We start from the raw sequence: 26,714 nt of genomic DNA, 5'->3' as shown, positions 1-26,714 counted from the left end.
GTCAAAACATTTTCTGTAGATATATGAGTTTTGAATTTTCTTGAGATCAACAGCTAATGGAGGTGGGTAAGGTGAATCTAATACCAATCAAGTATAAAGTTTGCAAGACAAAAATAAAGTGTATTCTTTTTCATAATATGCTGTTTGTGGGGTATAATTATTGATATATACTTTTGGGTTTTTAACCCCTCCTTTGGCAAGTAAAAATGAATAAGTGATGAATAATTTAAAAGCAATCCAATTTGTTTGCACTCGATAACAATTATTTTCAACACTTGCAAATTGATAGATGAGTAATCGGCGGTTGAAAACTATCGATACTATCTTATGCTGAAGAATATAGATACATACATATTTGTAAGAAAATGGTTGTTGACAAGGCATTGTCACACAAAAAAGGGAGAGAGTACTTAGATCTATCTATTTGTCTGGCAAAAAACCATCCAAAATGAATGTGTTTTTCTTTACATTCTTAATAATTATATATATATATATATATATGTAGATTTCTTTTTTAAAATATTCATTATTTTATTATATTTTTATTGGTGGTTCTGTTATTACTTAATTTGTGTAGTTTCACTTTAGCTGTCGAGTCAGTCTATTTATGACATTTTCACCGCTAGAATGTCAAAGTTCAGTACCATTGATAAAGCTTATGGTGGTTAGATTTGCGTATCAAAAGATATACAACAACCATAACTTTTTCAAACAGCAGTTCTTGACTTTTTTATTTCTTATACTGTAATTTACTTACAAGATGATAACATCATGGGTCTGCGCAAAAAAAAGTAATCTTCTCTCTTAAAATCTAGAAATGATCATATATATTGGAAAAAATCGGATTTTAAACACTGAAAGTGTCATTTTCTAGCACTTTAAACACTGAAGTTTTTTTACTAGCACTTTAAACCTTCAAAGTGACATTTTTATCGTAATAAATCTCCAAAGACGTTTTTCTGTTCATAGACGACCGGTAATGTTCATTTTACAGGTCAAAATGATGATGTGTCGATTTCTTTAAAAAAAATACAGAAAAATACAGAAAAAATCGAATAAAATTGGAAAAAATTGTAAACAATTCAAAACAAAATTTTTAAAAAATCTAAAAATTCAGAAAACATAAAAATTAAAATTTCAAACTTAAAAATAAAAATAGAATTTTAAAATTTTAAAAATTCAAAAATAAAATCTAAAATTTAAATGTCAAATTTAAAAAAAGAAATTTTTTTAAATTTTTTTTAAAAAATTCAAAAATAAGATCTAAAATTAAAAATTCAAACTTAAAAATTAAAAATTAAAATTGTAAATATTTAACCAAAAAAATTATATTTACTGTATTTTAAAATTCCATCCAATTAAAGTGACTGTCACTTATGATGATATCAAAACTTGTCGCCGTCAAAAACAATATATCAAAACTTGCTACCATCAAAAACTTTTTTTTGATAATCCGAATATCCAGACACCTTACGTAGCTCGACTAGCGCCTAAGTACACTTTGCAGAAAGCATCTCGGGGGGTAGGGCGCCAATTTCACTCCATGTTAATTGATGGTGACCACACGCAGGAGTAATAGTTCTCTCAAATAGATTATATTGAGTTTTGTCCCAAAAAGATTTTTTAAGAAAGAAAATGACCAAAAATGTTTCATTAAAGATGCAAAAGATTCTTATGCTCTAAATATATAAATACAAATAAATAAAGAAAAATTTCAAATTATTATTTTATTAAATATTTTAGTTCTTATTTTAGAATTTTTAGAATTTTAAAATTTTATTTTCGTTTTTAAATTTGACATTTTAATTTTAGATCTTATTTTTAATTTTTTTGAATTTTTAATATTTTATTTATTTTTAAGTTTGAAATTTAATTTTTATGTTTTATGTTTTTTGAATTTTTAATTTTTTTTAATTTTGTTTTGAATTTTTTATTATTTTTTCCAATTTCATCCGAATTTTTCTGTATTTTTACATGTATTTATTTTATTTTTTATTTTTAAGAAAAAAAACCGACACGTTATCATTTTAACCTATAAAATGAACAGTGTCGGTTGACTATGAACTGGAAAACGTCGTTGGAGGTTTATTATGATAAAAATGTCACTTTAAAGGTTTAAAGTGCTAGTCAAAAAATTTCGGTGTTTAAAGTGCTAGAAAGTGACATTTTCGGTGTTTAAAATGCGCTTTTCCCCTCCCATATGTATAGTACAAAACTACATATCATGAGCTTGGGTTAAAAGGACAAAAGACTTGACCTTTTTAACCATTCACAACAAAACAAAGTATGGGTAAACACATTGTGCTACAAGATCTGCAAGAATCGAATCTTTGGGCTTCATCCATGAAAACCAAATCAAGTTTTTGTAATCCCCAACCAACAACAAACAAGGTTTTGGATTTTTCGGGTCTAAGCTTTTAAGTTTTAAGATTGTTCTTCTACTTCAACAGTTTCACTTTCAGAACTTCAATATATTTTATTTTTTTTTGATAAAAAAAAAAACAAAAAGAAAGCTATGATTTGATGCAAGAACCTCCCACTAAACTTGCTTTCCTTGTGGGGATCCATATATATATATATATATATATATATATATATCTATCTTATATCTTCTTCTTTTTTGAGAAAGGATGTAAAAGGAAAAAATACTAGGGTAAATTGATAGTTAGATAGATAACAAAAAGGTTTACATCTTTCCTCGTCGTCGTCGACATCAAGAGAAACTATCATTTTATGATGGAGAAAGAACGTGAAAATTCAAATTAAAAAAGGTTTTTAATCCAATTTCTTGAAATGGAAAGACATTGGTTTCAGTCATGATTAAAGAATATTAACGCTAGTGAAAAAAGAACAAAGGAGACAGAGAAGGGGATCATTACAATTTCCTATAGAGAAGATGAAGCTGTCGTTGAATCTTCTGTTGATGCCATTAATGTTCTTAACTACAAGCTTTGAGGTTTTGAACCAACATATTGATGATTAAGACACGACAAGAAACCTAAAGAGAAGTCGTTTGACGTTATATATCATCACCTACGTTACATGGAAACGGAAGCGGAAACGCGGAAGCGGAATCGTATGGAAGCGTAGAAACGATTTTTTTCAAAAAACTAGGAAGCGGATCCGTATTGGAAGCGTATATATATATATATATATACATATCATATAAACCCACATATAAAATAAAATTCTGAAAATTAAAAGTGTAAACTTTAAACCACACAAATCCAGCAAAGTATTAAATATCAAGCAACACAACTAAAAATAAAAACGTTCAATGTCAAAGATCAATTGTTTGAACTCTACGCAAGTAAACACATGAAAAGAATTTTCTGCACTTATTTAATACTAAAATAGAACTTTAACAGTAGTTTCACAATGCAAATTTAGTTATACTTTAACCATTACCAACCATCCAATCAATATCATTGAACGATACATATAAAGCTACAAATCTCATGTTTGTGTAAAGGAGAAGAAGAATATAATAATTAACAAACAAATAAAAGTCTAAATAAAATCACCTTGTTGATTGTTTGGTCTCGGCTACGTAGGGTCTCGGTAAGGAGAAGAAGAAAAGATAGAAACTCAGAAGTGTAAAAGAGATGAGAACGATGACTTTGTCGTAGTCTTTTCAGTTTCCTTTTTTTTTTACTAGGGTTTTCAGTTAAAGAAATAAAACATAAAACATTTATTTTTTCCTTTTTTATTTTTATTTACGATTCCAACTATCAAACTTAAACGCTTCCAAATAGGATTCATCGTTTCCATCACGCTTCCATATCTGTTTTTTTTGGAAACACGATTCCGGCACGCTTCCGAGCGATTCCGCACGCTTCCGACTCCGTTTCCGCTTCGGAACCAGGAACCAGTACGTGAGACACGCTTCCATGCAACGTAGATCATCACTACTCAAGCCAAGCTTATGCAGAAACACAAATTATTTACATGGTAATAGGGCTCTTGTATTTATGAATTCCAAAACCAGTCTCAAGATCATTGCTACTATCGAAAAAGAACAACGAAAAATCGCCTAAAATTATGATCGAAATAGGCTTATAGAAATACAATGATATGGCTCTCTTTCTCACCTCCTAAAGGAGCCTAGTAATAGAAAGAAATTAAAGAAAAGAACTCAAGCAATCTACAAAATGGCCAAGTTCTAAAGAAAACTAACATAAAAGAAGTAAAAAATTAACAAGTCACACCGAGGATGTGTCAATGAGAATATCAACATCTTCACCATTAGCCATAGTGAGAAGCTCAGCATCCCTCTCTTCATCATTGGAGAAATCTCGCCTTTCGAACTTCGAATTGGCTGATATAAAAACTAGCTTTTGTGCCCTATCCATGGCTGCACGCGATGATCTCCCATGAGAGTTTACCCATCTCAAAAGAGAGGAATTGCATTTGAACCCACAAGAAGTAGCATGAAGGAAAATAAGCCTAACAGCAACTCTCCCCAATGACCTGAACTCACTAAGATAAGTTTCCCAAACAAGTCTACTGCTTTGTGGATTAGCTATCCTCATCTTCCCTGAAACCGGGTCTCTCTCCTTCATTTGGACAGCCCTTGCATAGTCCGGATCAAGCCCTTCGGTTCTCCATTTCATCAGCTCCATCATTGCAATATGTGCCTCCTCTCTAGACACAAGCCTTGTTATCAACTTATCAACATCTTTCTCTTGTTCCGGCGACAAGCATTTGAACGGAGGCAGATACTTCCCGGTGCTGTCTCTTATCAAGTAAAGTGGGTCAAGTATAAAGGCCGCAGCCCAAGCCGGGTGATAACACTTCTTGAATCTTTTCTCAACGAGCTTCTCAACTTGGTTCTCTTTGGCTACATTGAACTTAACGTACCAATCTTTTATCTTTGATCTTAGCTCCTCCCAAAGGGGTAAACACTGCCCTATCAAAGGCCTCTCTTCCTCTATTCGTCGAGCCATCTCTTTAACGAGCTTCAACAGCGAATAAACCGCCTCTAACTCGTTCCAAAACCCGACATCCCCAACCATTTCAGCTACCTCTCTAGCCGAATGATCCTCCATTATAACAACCTTACACGCATCATCTTGCCTCAGCAACTGAATCGCTCTAGCGGAGTTAAGCACGTCCTCAAGGAGACTATACAACGGCTCGATCGAGGAACATTCCAAAGGCAAAAGCAGCAGTCTAGATTCTCCTTGCTCTTGCAACTGATACTTACACAGCAAGTCTCTCATCTGCGCCGTGCTGTTCACGAAACCGACGAGCTTAGAGCAGCTTTGAGAGACGGATTTGAACAAAGGAAGCTCTTTAATGAAATCTTTAATCAAACTGTTGAACCCTTGAAACTGACAAGAGAGGTTAACCATCCACTGGTGCTGGCTCTCGAGATTCCTCAAAGCTTTACTCATAAACCTATCCGAAACAATGCCAACACACCTCTGAGGTGAATTACCGCAAATACCCCTCACCGTCTCCCATATAACTTCCTCGGCGTAGTTAGACGGAACAGCTCCGTTAACAAACAGAGCTCGTCTGTACAGACTCGTCCCGTTGGGCAAGTTCACCATCAAGCTCACCAGATTCTCGCCGGAGCTTTCGAACTTCCATCCGTCGGAAGCGAGTTGGAAGAACATTGCGTCGCTGAGTCTCGACTCAGCCACAGCTCTCGAACCCTCGTACTTCATATCCAACCTTCCGGCGACGAAGTCTCTCCGTGAGATGATCGGTAACCCGACTTGCGTTAGAAAATCTCTCAGCTTCGGATGCTCGAGACTAGAGAGAGAAACAGAACCGCAAGACTCGAACACCCAGTCGGAGAGAGAAGCAAGCGCCGAGTCTATCTGGGCTCTGCTCAGCTTCTGCGTCTGCGTGGGGCTCTTGAGCTTCTTCACACTGTTCTCAAGCATAGCCAAAGGACCCAGATCGTCTTTTCCACCGGAAAGCATCAAATGCCCCTGAGCCGCCGGGAAGTGCAAGTCTCTGCCGCAGTACCTCGCCGGATCAACGACGGTGAGAGGCGTCACGTGGTACGACCCCGGAGGAAGATGATTCAGCGGCGAAGGAGCTTCGACGGAGCTTCCACCGGAGGAGTTGCGTTTCCGACTAGACGGCGGCGGAGGCGGCGGAGGATGAGGAGGAGAGATCGTGGAGATGGGTTTGGGCAAAGAGTTGAAATTGGGGCAAGTCCCGCGTTTGAGATGCTCGGAGGCGGTGCGGGAAGGGTTAGAGGCGGAGAAAACGGCGTCGCATAAGGAGCAACGGAGCTTGACGGCTTTGGGGAGGTTAGTGTCGGTGTTGTGTAGTAAGATCGGTTCGAGATGACTCCAGTACCACGCGCCTTTGCCTTTTATTGCTTTTGTTCTCACCGTCATTAATCCTTCGTAACGCTTCTGTAACGCTTTGGACGCTAATTCTTCTGATGACGGTTGTGGCGACTGCGATTGAGCTGCGTTCGTCGTCGTCGACATTGCAACTCTATAATCAACCAAACTCCTTCGTTTTAATACGGAAAAATGTAAAAAAAAAAAGGAATGTTAAATTTTAGCCGGGAAACTCGCCGGTGGCGTGAGGTAATCGGAGCTCCGGTGATATCTCATGGTGGAGTTCAGACCCAGAAAGAAAGATCTTTTTCCTCTTTCTCTCTCTGCTCTCACTGATCGTTTCTTCGGTTTTTTTTTTAAGAAACTGAGAAAATTCAGAGAACAAGACAGGAGAGAGGAGAAAATAAGGGAGGAAAGTTTTGAATCGCACGCGTTATAGGTAAGCGCGTGGAGTGAAAATATAACATAAAGGGAACGTTTGATAGGAACAAGGTTGAGACCAGAGCCCCACGTCGTACGAGAAGGAAACAGAGCATTGGATGTTAGACTCTCTCACATCTCTCTCATTGGTACGTCTACTTCACGCTCTAAATAAACGTTTTCTTTATTTATTAATTATTATTAACTTTTTTTGAAAATAAATAATCACTTTTTCAAAAAAAAATGGATGTTTCATTTTTTTCTTCTTCTTATATTTGTTAGGTGAATTGTTGGGTTCTTGTATGGAAGAGGTCTTCGTCTGTTTCTTCTTTTCCTTAATTTTAATATTTTTATTTGTACATATATTAAAATAATAATTTGTACTATTATATAGTATCAACTATCAACGTAATCAAATTTGGTATCTTAAGAAGTTTGAAATGGTATAATTCGTGTTGTGAACTAACCGGTAACCACCCATATGATTACAGTTTAGGGAAATCATTCATGACATAAGCATAAACAGCAGGTTCACAAACTTAGTACACAATCATTAAATGGTTTAAAGTAGATAATTGTGTGAAAGTGTTAATAAATGAGTAAAAATACGAATTTAATTGATTTCGCTGTTTTTTTATTATTATTAGTGTAAAAAGGAAAGAAATACAAGAATGATGACTGGGGTTTTCCATTTGTGTCTTGGTGTCTATGTGGGATATATTCAGAATGTGGGTATAAATGGGCAACCTATGAATTTAATTTGTTTCTATAGACTGTGTCTGCGAGTCTGTGACAGAGGAAGTGAAGACTGTGTGTGTCTCTGTGTTGTTGACCAAAAGGACATTCCCCAGTAAATAATTATTTTATTTCAGTAAAAATATTTACTGGATTTTATAATATGGTTGAAAACTTCAAGCAATAAACACATGTACACAAACTAGTATAACCGCATTTTTATGAAACATTTTTGACTTCTCACTCTTTCCCCACGCAACGACTTTTGTTACTCTTCCTTTTTACTGTCTTAATGTGGTATACGTGAGTCTCATGGTCGTTACAACACTCGTTTCATGTTTTTCTTCGTTGTTCTCTTAACTCTACTTTCTTGTCTATAAAGTTATTTACCCAACTTTTATTGGACTTATCTATATATACTCTACTTCTACTAGCTTATACAGTTATGTGTTATCTATAGTGGAATCCTTTTGTTTATAAAGATATGTAGTGGGGTTTTGATTTTTGAACATATGTATGCAAATTTTCGTGACAAAAAAAAGAACATATGTATGCAAATAATACAAATGGTAAAAGGAAAAAAATACCAATGGTGCGTTAGACATTGGGTTAGCACAAATAGTTGGTTTTGTTATGCGTTTAGTTTGATTCCCGTGGAAAGATACGTTATGTTATATTATCATGTATTAGCAAAAGTTGGTCCCAAACTTGTAGAAAGATTAAGATCTTGCCCAAAATTCTCATTGTCTATATTATTATTTATGAAGTGATTTTGCTGATTTGTCTCACTCTCCATAATTTTAGCTATTTTTTGCTTATTTATCATATTCTTATTAGTTTTTAACTTAAATATTTAAATAAAATAATTTAAATAATATAACTATTTTGAAATTCTATTTATATGAAGTGATTTTGATGATTTGTCACATTTTCCATATTTTAGCTAATTTTGTTTATTTTTCATATTCATATTTATTTTTAACTTAAATATTTAATTTATTAATTTAAATAATATAAATATTTGAATCACTCTCCATGATTTTAGCTAATTTTTGCTTATTTGTCATATTCTTATTAGTTTTTAAATTAGATATTTAAATAAATAAATTTAAATAATATAACTATTTTGAAATTCTATTTATATGAAGTGATTTTGTTGATTTGTCACATTTTCCATGATTTTCGCTAATTTTGTTTATTTTTCATATTCTTATTTATTTTTAACTTAAATATTTAATTTATTAATTTAAATAATATAAATATTTCGAAATTTCTATTTAATTTATTAATTCAAATAATATAAATATTTCAAAATTTCTATTTAATTTATTAATTTAAATAATATATCTATGATTTTGCTGATTTATCACATTCTTCATGATTTTAGTTAATTTTGCTTATTTGTCATATTCTTATTAGTTTTTAGCTTAAATCATTAATTTATTAATTTAAATAATATAACTATCTCGAACTTTCTAATTGAAACTAGAATTATAAATATTTTAACTTTCACAAGTGAAGACCAATTCTTATTTTCATTTGACGTAAGAGGTTTTAAACTCTATAGTTTCATTTTTCTCATTCATTCCAAATTGTATCGGTTATAGTTTTTGTTTCATCCTCTAGATATATTGTTTTCTTGTTGTTTCAATTGCTTATGTTCTCTTCATCACTTTCATGCTGATGTGAACATTCTCTTTTCAGTGGTTCAATCATTTTGTGCAGGTTAAACAATATTATTGGTTGGATTTGTTTGCATTAACGGCTATATGAACAACATCAAAGCTTAATTCTCTCTTTAGCTCTGGATCTTTTTTGGGTTCTTGACATCTATATTTATATACTTTCGATATTTGTTTTATGTTTAGTTGGAGTTTTATGTTTTTCTTTCTTTCGTTGAGTTTGAAAGACTAGGAAGCAAATCGGATTTGTTACATACAGTTTGAAATTCTGAATTAGTTATTCTAAATTATTTAATGGTAGTTATTTCACGTGTATATTTTATTATTTTTAAATATATAAAAAACTTATGTTTTGCTATAAGTTTGGAGGGTTCACTACGTAATCATGTTATGAACATGTGTTTAATGGTTTAGTTTCTAAAATGGCTAAAGTAGATATTATAGATAATTAGATTTATCATTGTATAATAACTATAATAATAAAACTATCATTATCTATTTTTTTTTTGTTTTATGAAATGTAAACTTATGAAATATTAAGATAAGTTCATGTATATATTTATCAAGTAAACCAATAAAATATTATCATTATCTCAATTCATTTTAAATTTTTTTTTTCTAAAGTTTACTTGAATTTGTGTGTTTCAATGTTTTTTGGTAATTTAATGCATTTTTCTGGTTTAAAAATACAAAGTAGATTAATAGAGACCAAAATTTCACATTCTTCGTTGTCAAAAAAAAAGTTCACATTCTTGGTTTATTTTATCGTGTGCAATATTTGATATATATTTATGCTCTCATGGTCTCATAGTTTTATGGCTTTGCTTTGCGTTAAGAAAACGTATACTGAGATAAAAATCAAAGAAACCTAAAATGATTAAGTTATCATCATGTTTGAATCATAATACATATTAATAATTATTAGTAAAAATGATTATGTCCGCACATGCGGACAAAATACACGGGTTACAGAAATATGTAGATTATAACTTATATAACTTATATATGTACTTGACACATTATTTATCACTAATTTTATTGGTCTCCAGCACTATCTGTAGATTGTAGTCTGAATATTTAATTTTCTTTTGTCAACCCTGAATATTTAATTTATTCAAATGTCGTATTGATTTAAGATTGCTTTTATGTTTTTTCTTATTCATACAAATTAGGTGAATATCCAATATCGAGCTTATCTCTTCTTTTTTGGAAGTCCCAGTATTTAACTTATCTCTGTCAATCTCTTGACTATTTTATAACCAATAGTATCCTTATATATATTACTAACCAGCCTCTCATGCACGAGGAATCGAATGCCTTCATAAGATCTACTATAAACTATGAGAAATCGATATCAATTACTATCTTTAATTGGCTAATCTTTTTGTAAAAAGATACTATATAATATGGGAGAAACAAACTATAGAAAATCAACTAAAATAAAACGATAATTAAAGTAAACAAGTGGAGATTAGTAGGAGTCCGTATTTAATTGGTCAATGTCTTAGTGTCAGTATAGCCACACGTCACAACTGTCTCCCACCTTCTTGTGTACGATCGTATAATGCACTTATACGAGTCGTTAAGTCAAAAAGACATTTGTCGTACTATAGTATAAATAGATGAGCCCATGTATTAAATATGAATCGTCCATAATTTGAATAATTGTGTTACATACCATCCGCAAGAATCTGGAGATTATTATATATATGTTATTAAATTGTGTTTCTTTAGATTGTCTAAATACATTAAGTCGATAGTAGATAATCTCCGATTCTCCGGATTGATATGAAATCTTGGCTGCTATTATTAGCAATCAGAAAGACCAAGACATTTCCTTTTTTTGGGATCGAAAATGTTGCATCTTCGGCACGAGAAATACGGAAGGGGACACCAGAAGAAGAATAACTTCTTCGTCTCAACTCACTAGCCGAACCAAGTCTCTACAACGATACCATGTCAAGTCCACTTACAATTATAATGCATTTGCATCTAAATCAATTTGAACAAACTAATTATTTTCTATCTAATTCATTTAAATACAGCATACGGAGTTTTTTTGTATGAATGTTAAATGTAAAAGTACGGTATTTTTTTTGTCAAAAGGTTTCCTTGAATTATTATTATTTTTTAAAAAAGTTTACAAAGGAAGCAAAGAAGCAGAAATAGAATAACAGGATCAGTGGTCTGATAGTGGATTATAACAAAGCAACATATTATAGATGTTATGGTGGAGTACTCGTTTACTCCAACGAGTAATAAGCAAAGATCCCCAGCTTTGTCCCAACGAAACCATGGCTGAGCACTTTGTCTTGATTGTATCAAGAATTCGGTGTCCAAATTGTGAAGGAGTGATGGAGATCCCCCAGTGGATACGATCATTTATATATTGCCAAATAGTATAGATTGTAGCCTGCCATCCCTGAAGGGCAGCCAGTCTTGTATTCCTATCTAATTGCGCAGAGAGAAGCCAGTTGATAAGCTCATGACATCGGTGAGGGCTGTTTGAGATAGATAGCCTTGACATGATAGATAAGTCTCCAGATTGATTGCGAGTAGGTGCAGTAAAAAAATAAATGGTTCATGCATTCAGGCAATAAACCACATAGCAAATACATATTATCAATATCCAAACTCCTATAACGGCATGATTAACCCCAGGAGGGCATGATTAACCCCAGTCTTTTAGCCGTGGTTCTTAACTCACGATTTGACTTTTTTTTTTTTTTACACTTTCGGTTAACAGACAGCTCTTAGGGCATCAGCAATACTCAAGACACAAATTCTTAGAAATAGTAGTTATGATTATTTTATTATTTTTCGGATTAAAAAAAAAACTAACCAATCGGCCGCCACGTGTCAGTGGGGTCCGCAAATAGTTAAGAGGCTCAGCCAATCAAATCTTTAGCTAGGGAATTTAAAAGCTTTTGTTGGCACAAAAACATAGATGAAGTGGGGCCCACATAATTTTATAATAATTTTTTTCTTAAGAATTTGTGATAAGGATCATTGTTGCAGATGATCTTATATCTCTTATTTAAGAGACGGTTCTTAGTTTTTCTTAGTTAAAATTTAAGAAAAACTAAGAATCGTCTCTTAACCGAAGCTGAGAACCCCAGTTAAGAGACTGGGGTTAATGATGGTCTAAATAACCAAGAGGTGGTCGCACTGGCATGCTTGGGGATAATAGCCTTGTGCCAGATTAAAGGATACCAGAGCTGCAGCGGTTTTGAGTCCCTGGCCCTATTCCCAATAGACTTGGAGATGAATGGTTTTTGACGGGTACCATCAATGCACCATAAAGGTTAATCTGATTCTGAGAAGGTGATTGTGGTAATCAGATTAACCTGTTTATCTGATCTAGCAGATGATAGCGACCAGTGCCGGACCGCGGATGTAAGTTAGCCAAGAAGGTGGCAAGTGCCACCATAAAATTTTCAAACAATGTATAATATATGTGATTTGCCTCCATAAAAAAATAATTCTACATCTGCCATTGATAGCTACCAAAGGCCATTTCCTCTTATTTCCGCAACCATGGCAAAGAGAAGAATACCAAATCTGTTAGACCCATCAAAACTAAGATAGTTGTATAACAATCCGAAAGGGGTCAAATGGATCCCACCAAAAGAAAGTTGGTTCTCAACTTAAAAAACACGGTGTTACAAATATAACCGTTAAGATTATGAATGATTGCTCATGTAGGGACAACTATTACTAATTTATGACTGAAGTGTTGTTACGTATTAAATGTTACACTTGCAATAGTTAACTTTGATCTAACACCATCATTATTAAGAGTTCTTCGACATATATAAGTCTAAATTAGATTTTAATATGTTCCTCTCAAGTTCATTTTTGAAAACTTTTCTACTTAAATATTAATAATTGGTGATAGACGTATCTTCAAAAACAAAAAACAATGTGGATGTTCTAAGATTATGGAATAAATTAGTGAAGGGAAATGGTATTTTTGGAAAAAAATTAAATATGTTGTAGATCATTTTAAAAAGACTATACTGTTATAAATCATGAAGTAGATTGCCATTAACCAGGCCCGGTCCAAGACCGGCCCAATACCTAGAAGATGGAGGGACGGCCGAAGCTTAGAGAGAGGAGAGAGAGAGCCGATTACAGGAGAGAGAAAGACGGCCACAAAGCTTAGAGAAAAAGAAACTCTTTCCTTTTCTTAGTAGATGTAATCTTTCCATTATTATGTTTTAGAAGTTTTCCTATTTCTGTTGGATTAGGATATGTACACTTTTCTTTTCTCTTTATCTTGTAATCCTTATATAAAGGAACCCCCATTGTTCATTAATAATAACATAGAAATATTCAGTCTCTAAACTCTCTAATTACAACACGTTATCAGCACGAGAGACTCCAAAACCCTGAGACAAAACCTAACCTAAAATCCGTCACACATAAACCCTAATCCAGACGCAACTTAAGATCGATCTATCTCTCAAACCCTGAGGAACCAGACGACGAACCACATATCAAATTGAAGCTCTTGACGAGAAAAATCCATCAGCGAAAACCGTTCATCGATCCGATCTCAGACGCGCCCACACTCGCAGAAACAATACTCGGCGCCGTCTTGGTCTTTTGGAAACCCTAATTCCGGAAAAACCCCAAATTGTTCTTGCTTGCGTTCCGGCTTACAAACACCCGATCAGCTCCAGCCCTAAGGTGTTCCTGATCCTAGACGACCTCAGTTTCCAGTTCACATCACAGCCAGCTTGAGTTCCCAATCAACCCGCTCGCGAACTCAAGAAGAAGACGCGTCCGACGTCCTCGGCGCACATCCGCGACTAGACGCCAAACTATCTGATCCCGATCAGACGCGTCTCGCCTCAGCACGCGACCGTTCCAGCTCGTCCCATCTCGTGTCCGTTCGAGGTTCTCTTGGTGGTCCGGGTTCTACAATCTGCAAAACAAAGGTAATCCTAATTCTGAGAACATGAATTAACATGGTTGTTTTGTAAAGATTGAAACCCTAAAATCAGAACTCTAAAGATGAAAGCCATAGGAAAAATAGATCAAACCCAAAAGAGTAAATCGGAGCTCGAATAAGTCCGATCTCCTAAACCATAATTCGAGATTGATCCATTGATCAATTAAAATCAAAGTCTTAATGATTTTGAATCTCAAATCAAATCCCCTTGATCAAAGATCAAAGTTTTTCGAAATCCCCTAAAACCCTAATTTTGGAAAATCAGTTTTAAATTGTTTGATTTGAACTTTGATTGTTTGATCACCTAGAGCTATTGATAGGATTGTTTAAATTCGAATCTAAATCGCTCAAACCGAAACCCTAAAAAGTTTAAATTCGGTTTTAAAATGTCTTTGTTTGATGATTGATGATCTGAGATGTTAGGATTGATAGATTGATTAATAGATCTAATCTCAAGATTCAAAATCCTTAAGGCCTTGAAACCCTTAATCTTGATTGATATTCCTAAAGGCCTTGAAACCTTAAATCTCTCATTACTTAAAGATTGAAAGATTGATTTAAAGAATTTACATATTGAATGAGAGTTAGGTTGCTAGATCGTTTAATTCTAAAACTTAATAGATATACAACTAAGAAATAGAATTGAATCTAGATCCTGTTTTGTATATGGCCGTGTGGCCTAATGCATTGCTCACACTTGCGGCCTTATGCCCTTGATTGATTAAAAGACCTGTGGCTTAGTGAATATCAAAGTGACCGTGTGGTCTAGTATCCGGATGGTTATATAAACCGGATTGCATTATGATCCGATCCTTAAGATCGTTGTATCACATAATAGTCGTGAGGTACAAACATCACAATGCAAAACCATATGGCATAAGCATCATATTGCAAAGCTGTGTAGCCTAAAGTATTATAGATAAGACTTATGAAATCATATGCACTGATTGGTTGCAAGAATTCTAAATCATGAATTTATTGATGATTTCAGATGTCGAGATTTGAGCCTTAGGATTATGCTGCCCTAGATATCTCTGGAGATAATTATCCAGAATGAGAAATGAACACTTAAATTGCCCTGAAGTCTATAGGACTCGGGAAATGTATCATTGAAATAAATGATGAAATTGAAAGTGAAAAGCATAGAGCCATAACAATTATGCGCTATCATCTCACTGAGGAACTAAGAAATAAGTATGAAGATATTGAGGATCCTTATGATCTTTGGATAAAACTAAAATCCATATACTTAATGGAATTATGGCGAAAAGCCATGAATGATTGGAAGATACTCAGGTTCCAGGATTTTAAATCCGTTGAAGAATATGATTCTGCTCTAATGAAAATCGCCCATAGTCTTGAATTATTTCATGAAGTGGTTACAGATAATGATCTACTGTATAAAACATATTCCACATTCCATCCAAAGGATCGGTTGCTATCATATACAGCTAAGGTTTTCACAACCTATAATGACCTATTGTCATACCTATTGGCAACTGAGCAAAGAAAGCAGAAAGTTAAAAATACCATTGACAAATTTGAGAAACTTCAGAAAAGATGCATTGAGCAACAAAACAGTGAGATGAGATATCCTGAGGCATTGGATCAGGATGAATCCAAGAAAGCCGTGTGGAGTAATATAGATTGTGAGGCCGGCTTATACATTGACTAAAGAAAGATCTCGACATGATAATTTTATTTTAAGTCTATGATTTTGTGATTTGCTTTTGACCTACTTGATGATTCACGATTTTTATATATATATATATAAAAGAGTTTGCTTTGATTTCATTATATCTTGCCTGATCTTACTTGAACATATGAATGTTTTTACTGATAAAGAATTGCCTAAAGGGCATAATATCCAAGTAAGAAATCGTGAAAGTAGTATAGTGAGCCTAGTAAAGAAACTATGGCTAAGGCATTATCTAAAGGACATTAGATACACCCAATAATATGTGACCCATTGAGTTATGATAATATGGTTTCTAAATAGAAACAATGGGCAAACAAAAGGAAACAAGTTCCTTTAGATTTTGAAAGAAAAATCGCCTAAGACCTTATAAGAAAGTGGTCGAGACTATACCTAATGATCTCTACTGATTTAAACAATGCTATAAGATCAGTATGATGAGAGGCAAGAACCGTGGTGACCATATTGAGATACACCACGAAATTTTACACTATATGGCATGATAGGATTAGCCATCCTAAAGTCTAAACTCGATGCAAAGATTGAAAAGGCACAGAGTTATCCCGTAAAAGATCTCATGTTGTGAAACATGTACACAAAGGAAAACTCATTAGACTTAATTGTCCCAAGCACCACGACCTTATAGTATGGTCATGAGGGGGAGAGAGGATAAACCCATGATCAATACTACAAGTTCGTGTACTACTATAACGGCCAAACCATAAGGCCATTACTCAGCCAAAGAAGACCATGTTATGAACAGGTCGGCCGCAAGGGCCATAACCGGCCAGAGAGGCCATTTCCTATAAAAACTTCGGCCAAGTAAGCCATTATCTATAAGACTAAGATTCTAAAGTCTGTAAGCTTGGAACATTATGATTTTACATGTATAGAATGATAATATGATCATATGCATCAGACCATATAAAGTGAGCATAGATATTCCCATCTCAGATTATATACGGGTCATAAAACCAGACATACACCATCTTAAGAGATTTTGAATAAACCACCACATACATATATGTGCCGTCTAAAGATGGAACCTCAGAAGAGGATTGGGAATATATGTTGAATAGGAGTATTACTTTCTCCCACGATTTATAAAGAAAACTTCAGCCAAACATGGGTGATCATATTGTGGCCAAGTACACGGATTGCATCCGTCTATCCAAACAATAAAGGAGAAAGATTATAAGCTGGATAAAGAATGATAAGAATGGTTTTAAACCATCATTGTCTTGGCAAAGATCCTCGGACTAGAGATTATAATTTAAGACGTCCAAAGAAAGATTATATAAAGCTAGCTAATTGAGAAGCTAATCTCATGCCAGACACTGACATGAGAAATGACTAACCAGCTTAGCACCAAATGAATGTCCTAAAAGAGACGTAATCAAGTTGCTATAGAGTCTATACAAGATAGACCAAGTGTTCCATAAGATAAAGGAATCTCGGATAGAAAAGAATGGTGCATAGAATATAGATCCGAGATTATAAGGGAAACCATACCAGACATTGAGATAAGGCTGCACAGCTACACATCTAAGGTACCAAACCAGGTAGTCTTGGGACGCCAAGCTACTAGGTAATAAAGGTTCTGGATAATAAGATCTCAAATCTATAGATCATGTCTGGAACATAATGGAACCACATGAAAGTGTCGACACACACATACACATTTGTATAAAGATACATAAAGTTATAGTACTTGAACATAAAGAGATAAGCGAGGATCATGAACCCGAGAATGAGTACTCATACAATCATAAAGATCATAAAAGATTATATTGAAAGATAAAACATGGAGGTTCAAAGTATCTAAAAGAGAGATGGGCGTATTGGCCATATACATATACAGAAACGCCATCTAATCAACCAGTGAAATAGATTGATCTTGTGAGGTAATGAAACCGTGAGAGAAGACACATAATCACGAGGTCTAGAGTGTTCATGTCTTCCTAATAACAACATTAGATTATAGCTTGTTACACAAGGTACTTACAGAGATCAAAGGAACAAATTATAAGGAGATAAACTCCTATGTGGTGGTTGCTGCTACAAAATTTTGGAAATTAAAAATGGTCTGGTCATAAGAAAGAAATTATATACAAATGATGTAGTAAGCAGCATATGGATCACTGGATAAGATGAAAGAACAGCTTCGTTCCTAAGCTGATTCATGGACTGAAAAGCAACTGCTTATAGTATGTAAAATACAGTGATCACGCATGATCTTGGAGTTATATAAAAGACAATCCAATACAGTCCATATATTTGAAATTGCTTGTGATTATACTAAACCTAAAAGAGGCATAGAATAAATCTATATGGGTGCCCGGCTAAAGGCGTCCGACCCTCTGGCTAAAGGCGTCCAACACTCCGACTAAAAACGTCCGGCCCATCGGTTAAAAGGCATCCGGTCTTTATCCCTTGATCACGGACTAGTAGAAATAAAAGATCAACCATCAGGTTGCAATCCGACATCAGATCCCCTAAGTAAGGATCTGACATAGGAGAACGGTCTGCTGCCGTATAAACTCCACAAGGCAAGTAGTGGACACTTATAGACGAGGTCTATGACCCGGTCATAATTCGGCCAGATTGATACATGGTCGATGGTAACCATAAATCGCCAAAGTAAAGAGCAGTTGATAGTAGACGATCACGTCTAGACTATGGACATACGCAAACACGATTTGCAAAGACCCAATAGTGATCTCCGAGGACAATGTGATTCACATTGCTTAGCACATATGCTTTACCGGGATGCTCGATGTCAAAAGACATGAGAAACGACCTAAGAAGTCGAAATGGTCTAATTACGGTTCAGTAATGAAACTGGCCGATTACTCCCATCCTATACATACAGGAAATATCACGCACCAAGATGCGTAGAATGTAGAACCTACAGTGAGGTTCACATCAGGGGGAGTAGTGCGTGTTGTACTCTTTTTCCTTCATCATGGTTTTGTCCCTCTGGGTTTTCCTGATAAGGTTTTAATGAGGCAACATGAAGCGTACTACGAATCATGTATGGTTATGGCATCCAAGGGGGAGTGTTATAAATCATGGAGTGGATTGCCATTAACCAGGCCCGGTCCAAGACCGGCCCAATACCTAGGAGATGGAGGGACGGCCGAAGCCTAGAGAGAGGAGAGAAAGAGCCGATTTCAGGAGAGAGAAAGACGGCCACAAAGCTTAGATCATTCCATTATTATGTTTTAGAAGTTTTCCTATTTCCTATTGGATTAGGATATGTACCCTTTCCTCTTTATCTTGTAATCCTTATATAAAGGAACCTCCATTGTTCATTAATAATAACATAGAAATATTCAGTCTCTAAACTCTCTAATTACAACATATACTTGCAAATTCCAATACTTTGTTATTATTCCCCGATAAACATGGTTTGCTATAGGGGTGGGCATATCGGTTTAGTTTAGTTCGGTTTAGTTCGGTTCGGTTTAGTTCGGTTCGGTTTAGTTCGGTTTGGTTTAGATTTAGTTTGGTTTTCTTTAAAAATCTATAAAAAAAAAACAATTTAAAGCTCGATGACAAAAATCTTAACCACGTCAAAGGAAGAAATACATAATAAGCAAAGAGCGGACTGTTTGTAATCTAATTAGCGTAACAAAGACTTGTAAGCATTCCAAAACCTATTAACTAAAAGACTATTTGCATCTGCCTTTTTGTTTTTATTGATCCTATAATAACTTTGTTACATAATTTAGAGAATGAAAATTGGAGAAGATGAATGAAACGACATGGCTACGATTTAGACGCTTATAGTTTTTAGGTTTTGTTTTCAGTACAATCTTTAGGTATTAGGATTATTTGAATCATATTTGGATTTTTTTTAAATATATGGAAGTTAAGAAAAAATGGAAAACAAAACTTTAACTAAAATTTACAATATGTTAATATATATATATATATATATATATTTATAGATAAAAATATATTAGATTATTGGTTTGGTTCGGTTTGAACCCAAACCAAACCAAACCATTCGGGTTGAGTAAAACATGAACTAATTGGGTTATGTAAAAAGCACGATTTGGTTTGGTTCGGTTTGGACCGGTTCGCGGTTTGAGTTTTTTGCCCGCCCCTAGTTTGCTATTAGATTCCAAAAATACTTGTCAAACCATAGTAGATCGTCTTTTATTGGGTCTGATGGGCTTGGTTTCTTTCATCTTGATTAAAACCAAACTTATACAAGTTAGGCCCATTATTTATCAAAAGTTTTCCGTTCGTCAGAAATAAAGCCCATCAGGCCCAGTGAAAGAAGATCACTAGGGTTTACGAAGAAGAAGAAAAAAAGAATAAGGAGGCGACGAGGAACTGCTGATCTAAGACCAAGAAAGAGAAAAAGGGTTAAGAAAAATGGACGCGAGCATGATGGCTGGACTCGATGGTCTTGCTGAAGAAGACAAAGCGAAAATGGCCTCCATGATCGATCAGCTTCAGCTACGTGATAGGTTCGTCTTCTGCATCTCTTATTTGTGTTTTTTTTTTCTTTCTTGAATTACAGATTCAACCGATAGATAGAAACTCGTTCCGTATTGATCTATATAGTCTTGGTTCTGGAAGCTGAGATTTGTTCCGTTCCATTTTTGTCTTTTTGCTGTCTGAAACTTTGAAAGCTTCACATGATTCTTATTTCGCAACCAGCTTTGAAACGTGTAGCTTGTTGTCTGAAACTTGAAGCTGATAATAAAAAGATCTCCTTAAAACCAGTTCAGCTAATCAAACGCTGCTTCTGGACGTTAATGGAACAACAATCTATATGCATTGGCTAGATCGATCCGTTTTGATTGTTTTTTTTTTGTTTTCTAGACCGTAACTTTGGTTGCTAAACTTTCAGCTTGAGGATGTACAATTCGCTGGTGGAGAGGTGTTTCGTGGACTGTGTGGATTCATTTACGCGCAAGACTCTTCAGAAACAAGAGGAGACTTGTGTTATGCGGTGCGCTGAGAAGTTCCTCAAGCACACGATGCGTGTTGGTCAGCGGTTTTCTGAGCTCAATCAGAACGCACCAACTCAAGACTGAAGTGTCTACTTGTGTTGGTTTGGTTTTTGGTCCGGTTTATGTGTTGGAACACGGAATAAACCGGTTTTTAGTGGTTTAGACAACTACTCAATACTGTTCTTTGAGAATGATACTCGTGTATTTTGAAGTTATTTTGTATCTGATTTCGAATATTAATCATTTCAAAAGGGTCGATGAATAATCATTTCATATCGGTATTCTAGGGACCAGACCATTATATTATGTTGGCTTTTTGTATGTACTGTGTTTTCAAGATCGACGGGATATATTGGGTTTGGATATACATTTTTCTTCCTCTTTCTTACTGTCTCTGTTTGCGCTTCTTCCTGTGGGGTCATTCCTAATGCTGCTGGTCATGGCGGGTTCTTGACTGTCTACGCTATCTTCTTGGGGTTGGGCATCTGCTTCCTGCACTCGTCTTGGTCTCCATATCCTTAGTATCCTTTAACTTATTCTAGTAGTCTTGTTGTTTAGCTTCAGGTTTAGTGTTGTTCTTATGCGTTTGGTACGATTTAGTATCCAGAGATTTTTGGATCCGTATAGTCATTAAATTTTAGTTTATTAGTTGTTGATTGGTTTCAGTTTTACATATTTTATATTTTAAAATATCCAAAGTTGAATATTATCTTAAACTCATCAATGTTACCAGAATTCATTACTTATTTGGTATGATTCATTTTGTTTGGTTGTTTGGATATCATACGAGACCTTTGAGTTTCTTCAAAATACAATTAGTTCAAATGCATCATGCACTCCATCTAGCCGCATGACTGTTGCCTCTCCACGTACGCTATATTGTGGTCATTGGCTGCGTGGTCCCTTTCTCACATGGCCGTAACTGAGCAGTTAGTACTCATTCCCTTTCAGTGGTTACAAGTTAAATTACAGTGGGGAGAGTCCACAAATTGAGTTAGGGTGCAAATACAAGGTTAAAACTATAATTAAGTAGGTAATGGTATAAAGTATATACTTTCATAACAAAATTAAGTATATGTTTTGTAACATTTGTATCTAGTATAGTCCTTAAATCCTTCTCTTTTCTAAAATTGAGAATGTCATTATAGAAAAAAGAATATATGTTAGTTTAAGTGAAAGAATCAATAAATCCAAAAATTGAAAACAATAAAGTGAATAACTTTGACATGTTTTACAAGGAAACATCTGAAACTATATTTTATTAGAAAAATGTCAATATACATTTTTAAGTCTAGGGGCAAGTGATAAAACAAATATATGTTTACCATCATACATTTCTTATATTAATTTAGTCTGAAACTTGACAATTTAATTTAGTCCACTACAAACATCGCCAAAGACATCAAACGAAAAAATATATATATATTTGGAGGCATAGTAAAAACCTGCTATCACTGATATTTTTGATGTTGTTGTGTTCTACTAACAACTTTTAGGTTTGACATTTACCTTAAACGTTTCTTATCTATTGTCATTTCACAAATTAACTTTTTAAATTTTCTAGTCTTTACATTTTTTTGCTTATCTTTTTTTCTTCGATATATTCTACCGGCTAATTCGCTGAATTCTAAGTCTAGACTAACCTCTGGAACTATAATACAACTGGTTAGTATAACGAATTTGTAACAAACTGATTATGGTATTTGGATGCAAATTAATTACGACGGTATTTCAGCCGCTAATCCATAGCTAATTTCTTATAGACATTCACAATTATGTATTTACTATAACAATATATATAGCCTATCGTTAATTAACGTGACTGTTCCGTAACTTTCCTACATATGTTTTGCCGTAGCTACAAAGGGAATGTGTCAGTATTGTCAGTATTAATCCAGATCAATGAACTACACATTCTTTGAGAATGGTCATTTAAATCTTTTTGTTTTGTTTTGTTTTGGTAAGAGTTCATTTAAAACTTGAAAGGTTGAAGGTCGTGATAATAATGGAAGGAGATGGGACACCAAATATATTCATGAAACACATCCTTTATTTAGTATAATATGACAATATTGCACTGTTTATTGTAAAACAAATTTATAAAAACATCTTTCATATTTGTATCTGCTTCAGCAAGATTTTGGTCTGTTGAATTTGACCACGCGCATATTTGTAGGTTGAACCGGCCTTGCATTTGTATTTGAATGCTGCAATTATTTTGCGAACACATATTAGTAAACATTTGTAAAACTCGTTTATGCCGTTTCTAAAATAAAACGGTTGTAAAACTCATGTTGTAGTACTTAATTCTCATAAAAGTACATTTATTTAAATAAAACTTACATCGTGAACAGCCACTCGGAGTAGTTTCACTTGGTTTCTTGCCACAGTCTTTACCTAAAAAATCACACAAATATATATAAAAGAGTCAATATGATGTAAATGGTCATGAACTAAGGGGAAAATACATGATAAAACATAAGTAAAAATAACTTGGAAAACAAGAGTTAATATATGGTATTGTAATTATACCTCTTTAACGACGGTCCAAATAACATTTTGGGTACAAGGAGGAATGGTAAGTGATCCAATATATCTATAATATTTTCTGCTCCCAAACTTAATTCCCCTGGGATCAATCATTCCTATATTTTTTTCCTCATTGGGGTCTGTCATCGCCGACAATTTATTTTCCAACTAACCAGAAAAAAAAACACAGTAAAGAAAATTGGTTGTAATAATTGTTATTTAGAAACTCAAATGTTTAATTAGTCACAGTTATGGAAGATCCATTTATACCAAGTTGAGAAAAGAGTCTGGCCTTCCGATTTTGTAAAGTACTGTGACTACAGCCAAGCTTCCGTTTAAGCTTTCGTGAACCATATGCAGTTCCAGAGCAAACCTACCATATTTAAGATAAAACAATTTAAAAATTGCACAAAAGAACTATTTTAAAAAGTCTTCAAATGTCCTTTGTATACCTTTTGTCTTCTAGCTATAAACGTCGCCACACATCTAATTCTAGCTTAAATCAAAGTATAAAAGTTGAAACAAAATAAATTTTCTATGAATCTTCATATATGTGCGATTTATAAATTAAAGAAATTCGTAAATGTGTTTCAAAATATTATTTTCCCCTCTATGGACTAATTATATATGTGCTTTAGAATGTTGCATACCTTCTCCCATTGATCGTATGCTCAGAGGGAGAATGCCAATGAAGCTGATGGAGTTGATATTCAACATTATTGATCCTAATACTACTTGACCCTTCTTCAAATCTCACCTGTCACAAAACAAATAGGAGAGTATATATATATAAATTCTGAAATTTAAAAATGAAGAACCAAGACTGCAGTTTTTTTTTTCTTTTTTTGGTAAAACAAGACTGTAGTTGACTCGTCATATGGACCCAGTCCATGATAGGGATCAAGTTCCACCATCTACGAAAATTGATGTGGTTCCACTGTAGACGTTTTAAATAGCAAACATACATGACTTTCAACATATCTTTGGGGGTAGTCCGAGATCTAGACAATATTTGTATTTAGGTTCTACAAAAAATGAGTGATCTATAAATGTGTAAATAATACCATCATGTCATGGCCTCTATTTCTGAGAGTGGCATTGGAAGGTTTGTAGTTTCTAGTAAGCCTTCCAAGATGTGAAACAATTCTAACTCTTTTGTGCATAAGATCAATTGGAGATTGCATCTTTCCTTTTCCGCACATTTTCCATTCCGGTTTCAGTTTCCCCCATTTCTCTGGTCCGTTCTCTTGATTCCGCACGTAGCTAAATTCACTTTCATCCTCTACATACATATCAACCAATCAAACGTAGTTAAAAATTTTCAAAATAGAAAAAATAAACTTGCAAGGAGTTCAATGAACCAGGATCAAATGTATATAGCTTACCAACTTCTCTTTGTGCATTCGAGCATGAAATCATGGTGACGATGATGGTGAGAAGTATGAATAAGAAGCATTGGATTGATGATTTATCCATCTTTGTTTTTCAAAGAGAGAGAGGGGAGATAGATGTCCGAGAGAGATATGAGTTGGATTAGTTGTGTGAGCAGAGATCCAAATAATCTTCCAGAATATATAGTGGGTGAGATAATACGTGCATTGGGATTTTAATGATTAGTCGTGCATGTCAAACGGCACGTTGGTCGTCAAGTTTTTTCCTCTTTAGTTTTAAATGATTTTTTGTTCCAATCGTGACGACAACTTTGGACCTTTCACAGTATTTTTATCTGTCCAGCTAGACATCACCTTTTATATAGGTTTTTATCACTTTTTCTTTTTGTCATTATCCAATTTGTTAATATGATTTTTTTTTTATTTTACGAACATATCAAGTTAATGTATCCCTTGCACTTTATCTGTTAAATTTTATTCGATTCATTATTCGTTTTAATTCGATCGTAAAAATCTTGATATCTATAAACTTTTGAAATAAAGCAAAATTAAAAATGAAAATCCGTTAAAAACGAAATAAATAAAAAATACTAAAAGTTTAGGAAAAAGATCCACTATAATCCAGTGGATATATAAATACATGTATATCTTGATTAAATTTAGAATATTAAATGTATAAGTTTATATAACTATTATTCTAACAAGATTTTAACAAATTCTGTTCACAAAATCAAGAAAATAAAATAAAATATTTAGTTATCTTGATATCTATATTTTTCCGAAGCAAAACAAATTAACAAATAGATATCAGTAATATACAAAATAAATTAAAAATAATAAAAATGTTGCTAATATTTGCTCCATGCCCATCCCTACCACCTCTCCCCAGGCCCATGCAAAGTGAGCGACGGTGTATGGTACAAAATTTTATTAAGTCAGAGTATCTCCAAAAAAACATTCTATTTTGAAGTTTTTAAGATTTTATATTTGAAATTTAAATGTATTGTTCTTCAGAAGCAAAACTTTAAACTTAACTTCAAAACTATTTGTATTTTATACTATGGTTCTTATATTTGTCTTAATTAATTAAAATTCATAAAAAAGTTTACTAGCACATATATAAAAATATTACAACAATATTAATTAATAAAATATTATATTAAAATGCAAAAATTTAAATAGAAATAACATGATAAATATTAAAATTTAAGCAAAATACCCTAATATTCTACAAAATTATTTCCGTAATGCATATATGATCATCTAGTGCATTTTGAAGTAAAATGACTCTCTTTATTTTTAATTTATAGACTACGAGCTAAAAATTGTTGAAAACGGATGATATTAATACTTGTAAATACATAAGATATGGAAAAGAAAGTAAAAGAGAAGAATAAAATATTTCTAAAAGACTTAACTTCTATCGATGACATTAATACTCTTGAATATATTTGATCTGAACAAGAAAGAATCGTACGAAAAATACATCAAAAACAACAACAACAACCATCTTCGGTTACACAAAATTTGTTTGGACAATATTTTGGAGATTTTGGAGGTTCCAGATCAAATTTACCTGACTATTAGTATTGTTGAAATATTCAAATTTGTGTAATAGTTATGTCTTCATGTAATTTTTAAAAGCTTTTTTTTGTTAAGTTTCTTTTGTATATTGTTATTGTCTAAATCTAGTTTTATATATTTTAAATATTATTTTAAAATTGTATTTAATTTTATGCGTAAAAATTTAATTTATAAAAAAAATTGAAATATTTTTGAGATATAAAAATTTTGAGGATTAAAATGATAAATGAGAAAATATTTTTGAATCATAAGTGTGATGTGTAATTGTATGGAACAAAATGCAAACAAAAATATGAAACTTCAAATTTGTAATTTTGAGTAGTGAAACTTCAAATATAAAGTCCCACACTGAAGTTTTCAAGTTTTTTTTTGAGAGAAAAATCTTCATATTTGAAGTTATAAAGTGTTTTTTGGAGATACTCTTAGTGAATTTTTTTTATAA

General features: G+C 33.5%; 3 protein-coding genes across 3 annotated transcripts; 1 reads left to right on the top strand and 2 right to left on the bottom strand.

Moving 5' to 3' along the window:
* Nucleotides 1–4,014: 4,014 nt before the first annotated feature.
* LOC106430194 lies at nt 4,015–6,711 on the bottom strand. The gene has a single exon (XM_013870964.3). It carries the CDS (start codon nt 6,453–6,455, stop codon nt 4,203–4,205), a length of 2,253 nt encoding a protein of 750 aa, XP_013726418.1. The 5' UTR covers nt 6,456–6,711; the 3' UTR covers nt 4,015–4,202.
* A 13,373-nt stretch (nt 6,712–20,084) lies between these two features.
* LOC106430188 (mitochondrial import inner membrane translocase subunit TIM9) lies at nt 20,085–21,049 on the top strand. The gene is made up of 2 exons (XM_013870960.3): nt 20,085–20,279; nt 20,666–21,049. The coding sequence occupies exons 1-2, from the start codon at nt 20,185–20,187 to the stop codon at nt 20,850–20,852; spliced, it is 282 nt and encodes a 93-aa protein (XP_013726414.1). The 5' UTR covers nt 20,085–20,184; the 3' UTR covers nt 20,853–21,049.
* Nucleotides 21,050–22,338: 1,289 nt separating this feature from the next.
* Nucleotides 22,339–26,369, bottom strand: LOC106430214 (alpha carbonic anhydrase 2-like). Its single transcript, XM_013870981.3, has 7 exons — nt 24,683–26,369; nt 24,362–24,579; nt 23,948–24,054; nt 23,568–23,670; nt 23,301–23,465; nt 23,112–23,165; nt 22,339–22,975 (listed from the first exon to the last, which is right to left on the bottom strand). Exons 1-7 carry the CDS (start codon nt 24,771–24,773, stop codon nt 22,898–22,900), a joined length of 816 nt encoding a protein of 271 aa, XP_013726435.1. The 5' UTR covers nt 24,774–26,369; the 3' UTR covers nt 22,339–22,897.
* Between the last annotated feature and the right edge of the window lie 345 nt (nt 26,370–26,714).

The sequence above is a fragment of the Brassica napus genome, chromosome C9, assembly GCF_020379485.1.
Source record: "Brassica napus cultivar Da-Ae chromosome C9, Da-Ae, whole genome shotgun sequence".
In the NCBI taxonomy this organism is placed as follows: Eukaryota; Viridiplantae; Streptophyta; class Magnoliopsida; order Brassicales; family Brassicaceae; genus Brassica; species Brassica napus.
This window is presented reverse-complemented; position numbering and strand designations above follow the sequence as displayed.

Excerpts from the sequence above, each read along its gene's own strand:
- LOC106430194 (XM_013870964.3), bottom strand. The coding sequence starts at position 6,455 with ATGTCGACGACGACGAACGCAGCTCAATCGCAGTCGCCACAACCGTCA.
- LOC106430188 (XM_013870960.3), top strand. The coding sequence starts at position 20,185 with ATGGACGCGAGCATGATGGCTGGACTCGATGGTCTTGCTGAAGAAGAC. Across the intron at positions 20,280-20,665 it reads CAGCTTCAGCTACGTGATAG|CTTGAGGATGTACAATTCGC; the intron begins GTTCGTCTTCTG and ends CTAAACTTTCAG.
- LOC106430214 (XM_013870981.3), bottom strand. The coding sequence starts at position 24,773 with ATGGATAAATCATCAATCCAATGCTTCTTATTCATACTTCTCACCATC. Across the intron at positions 24,055-24,361 it reads ATAGAGGCCATGACATGATG|GTGAGATTTGAAGAAGGGTC; the intron begins GTATTATTTACA and ends GTTTTGTGACAG. Across the intron at positions 22,976-23,111 it reads TCCGAGTGGCTGTTCACGAT|CATTCAAATACAAATGCAAG; the intron begins GTAAGTTTTATT and ends AAATAATTGCAG.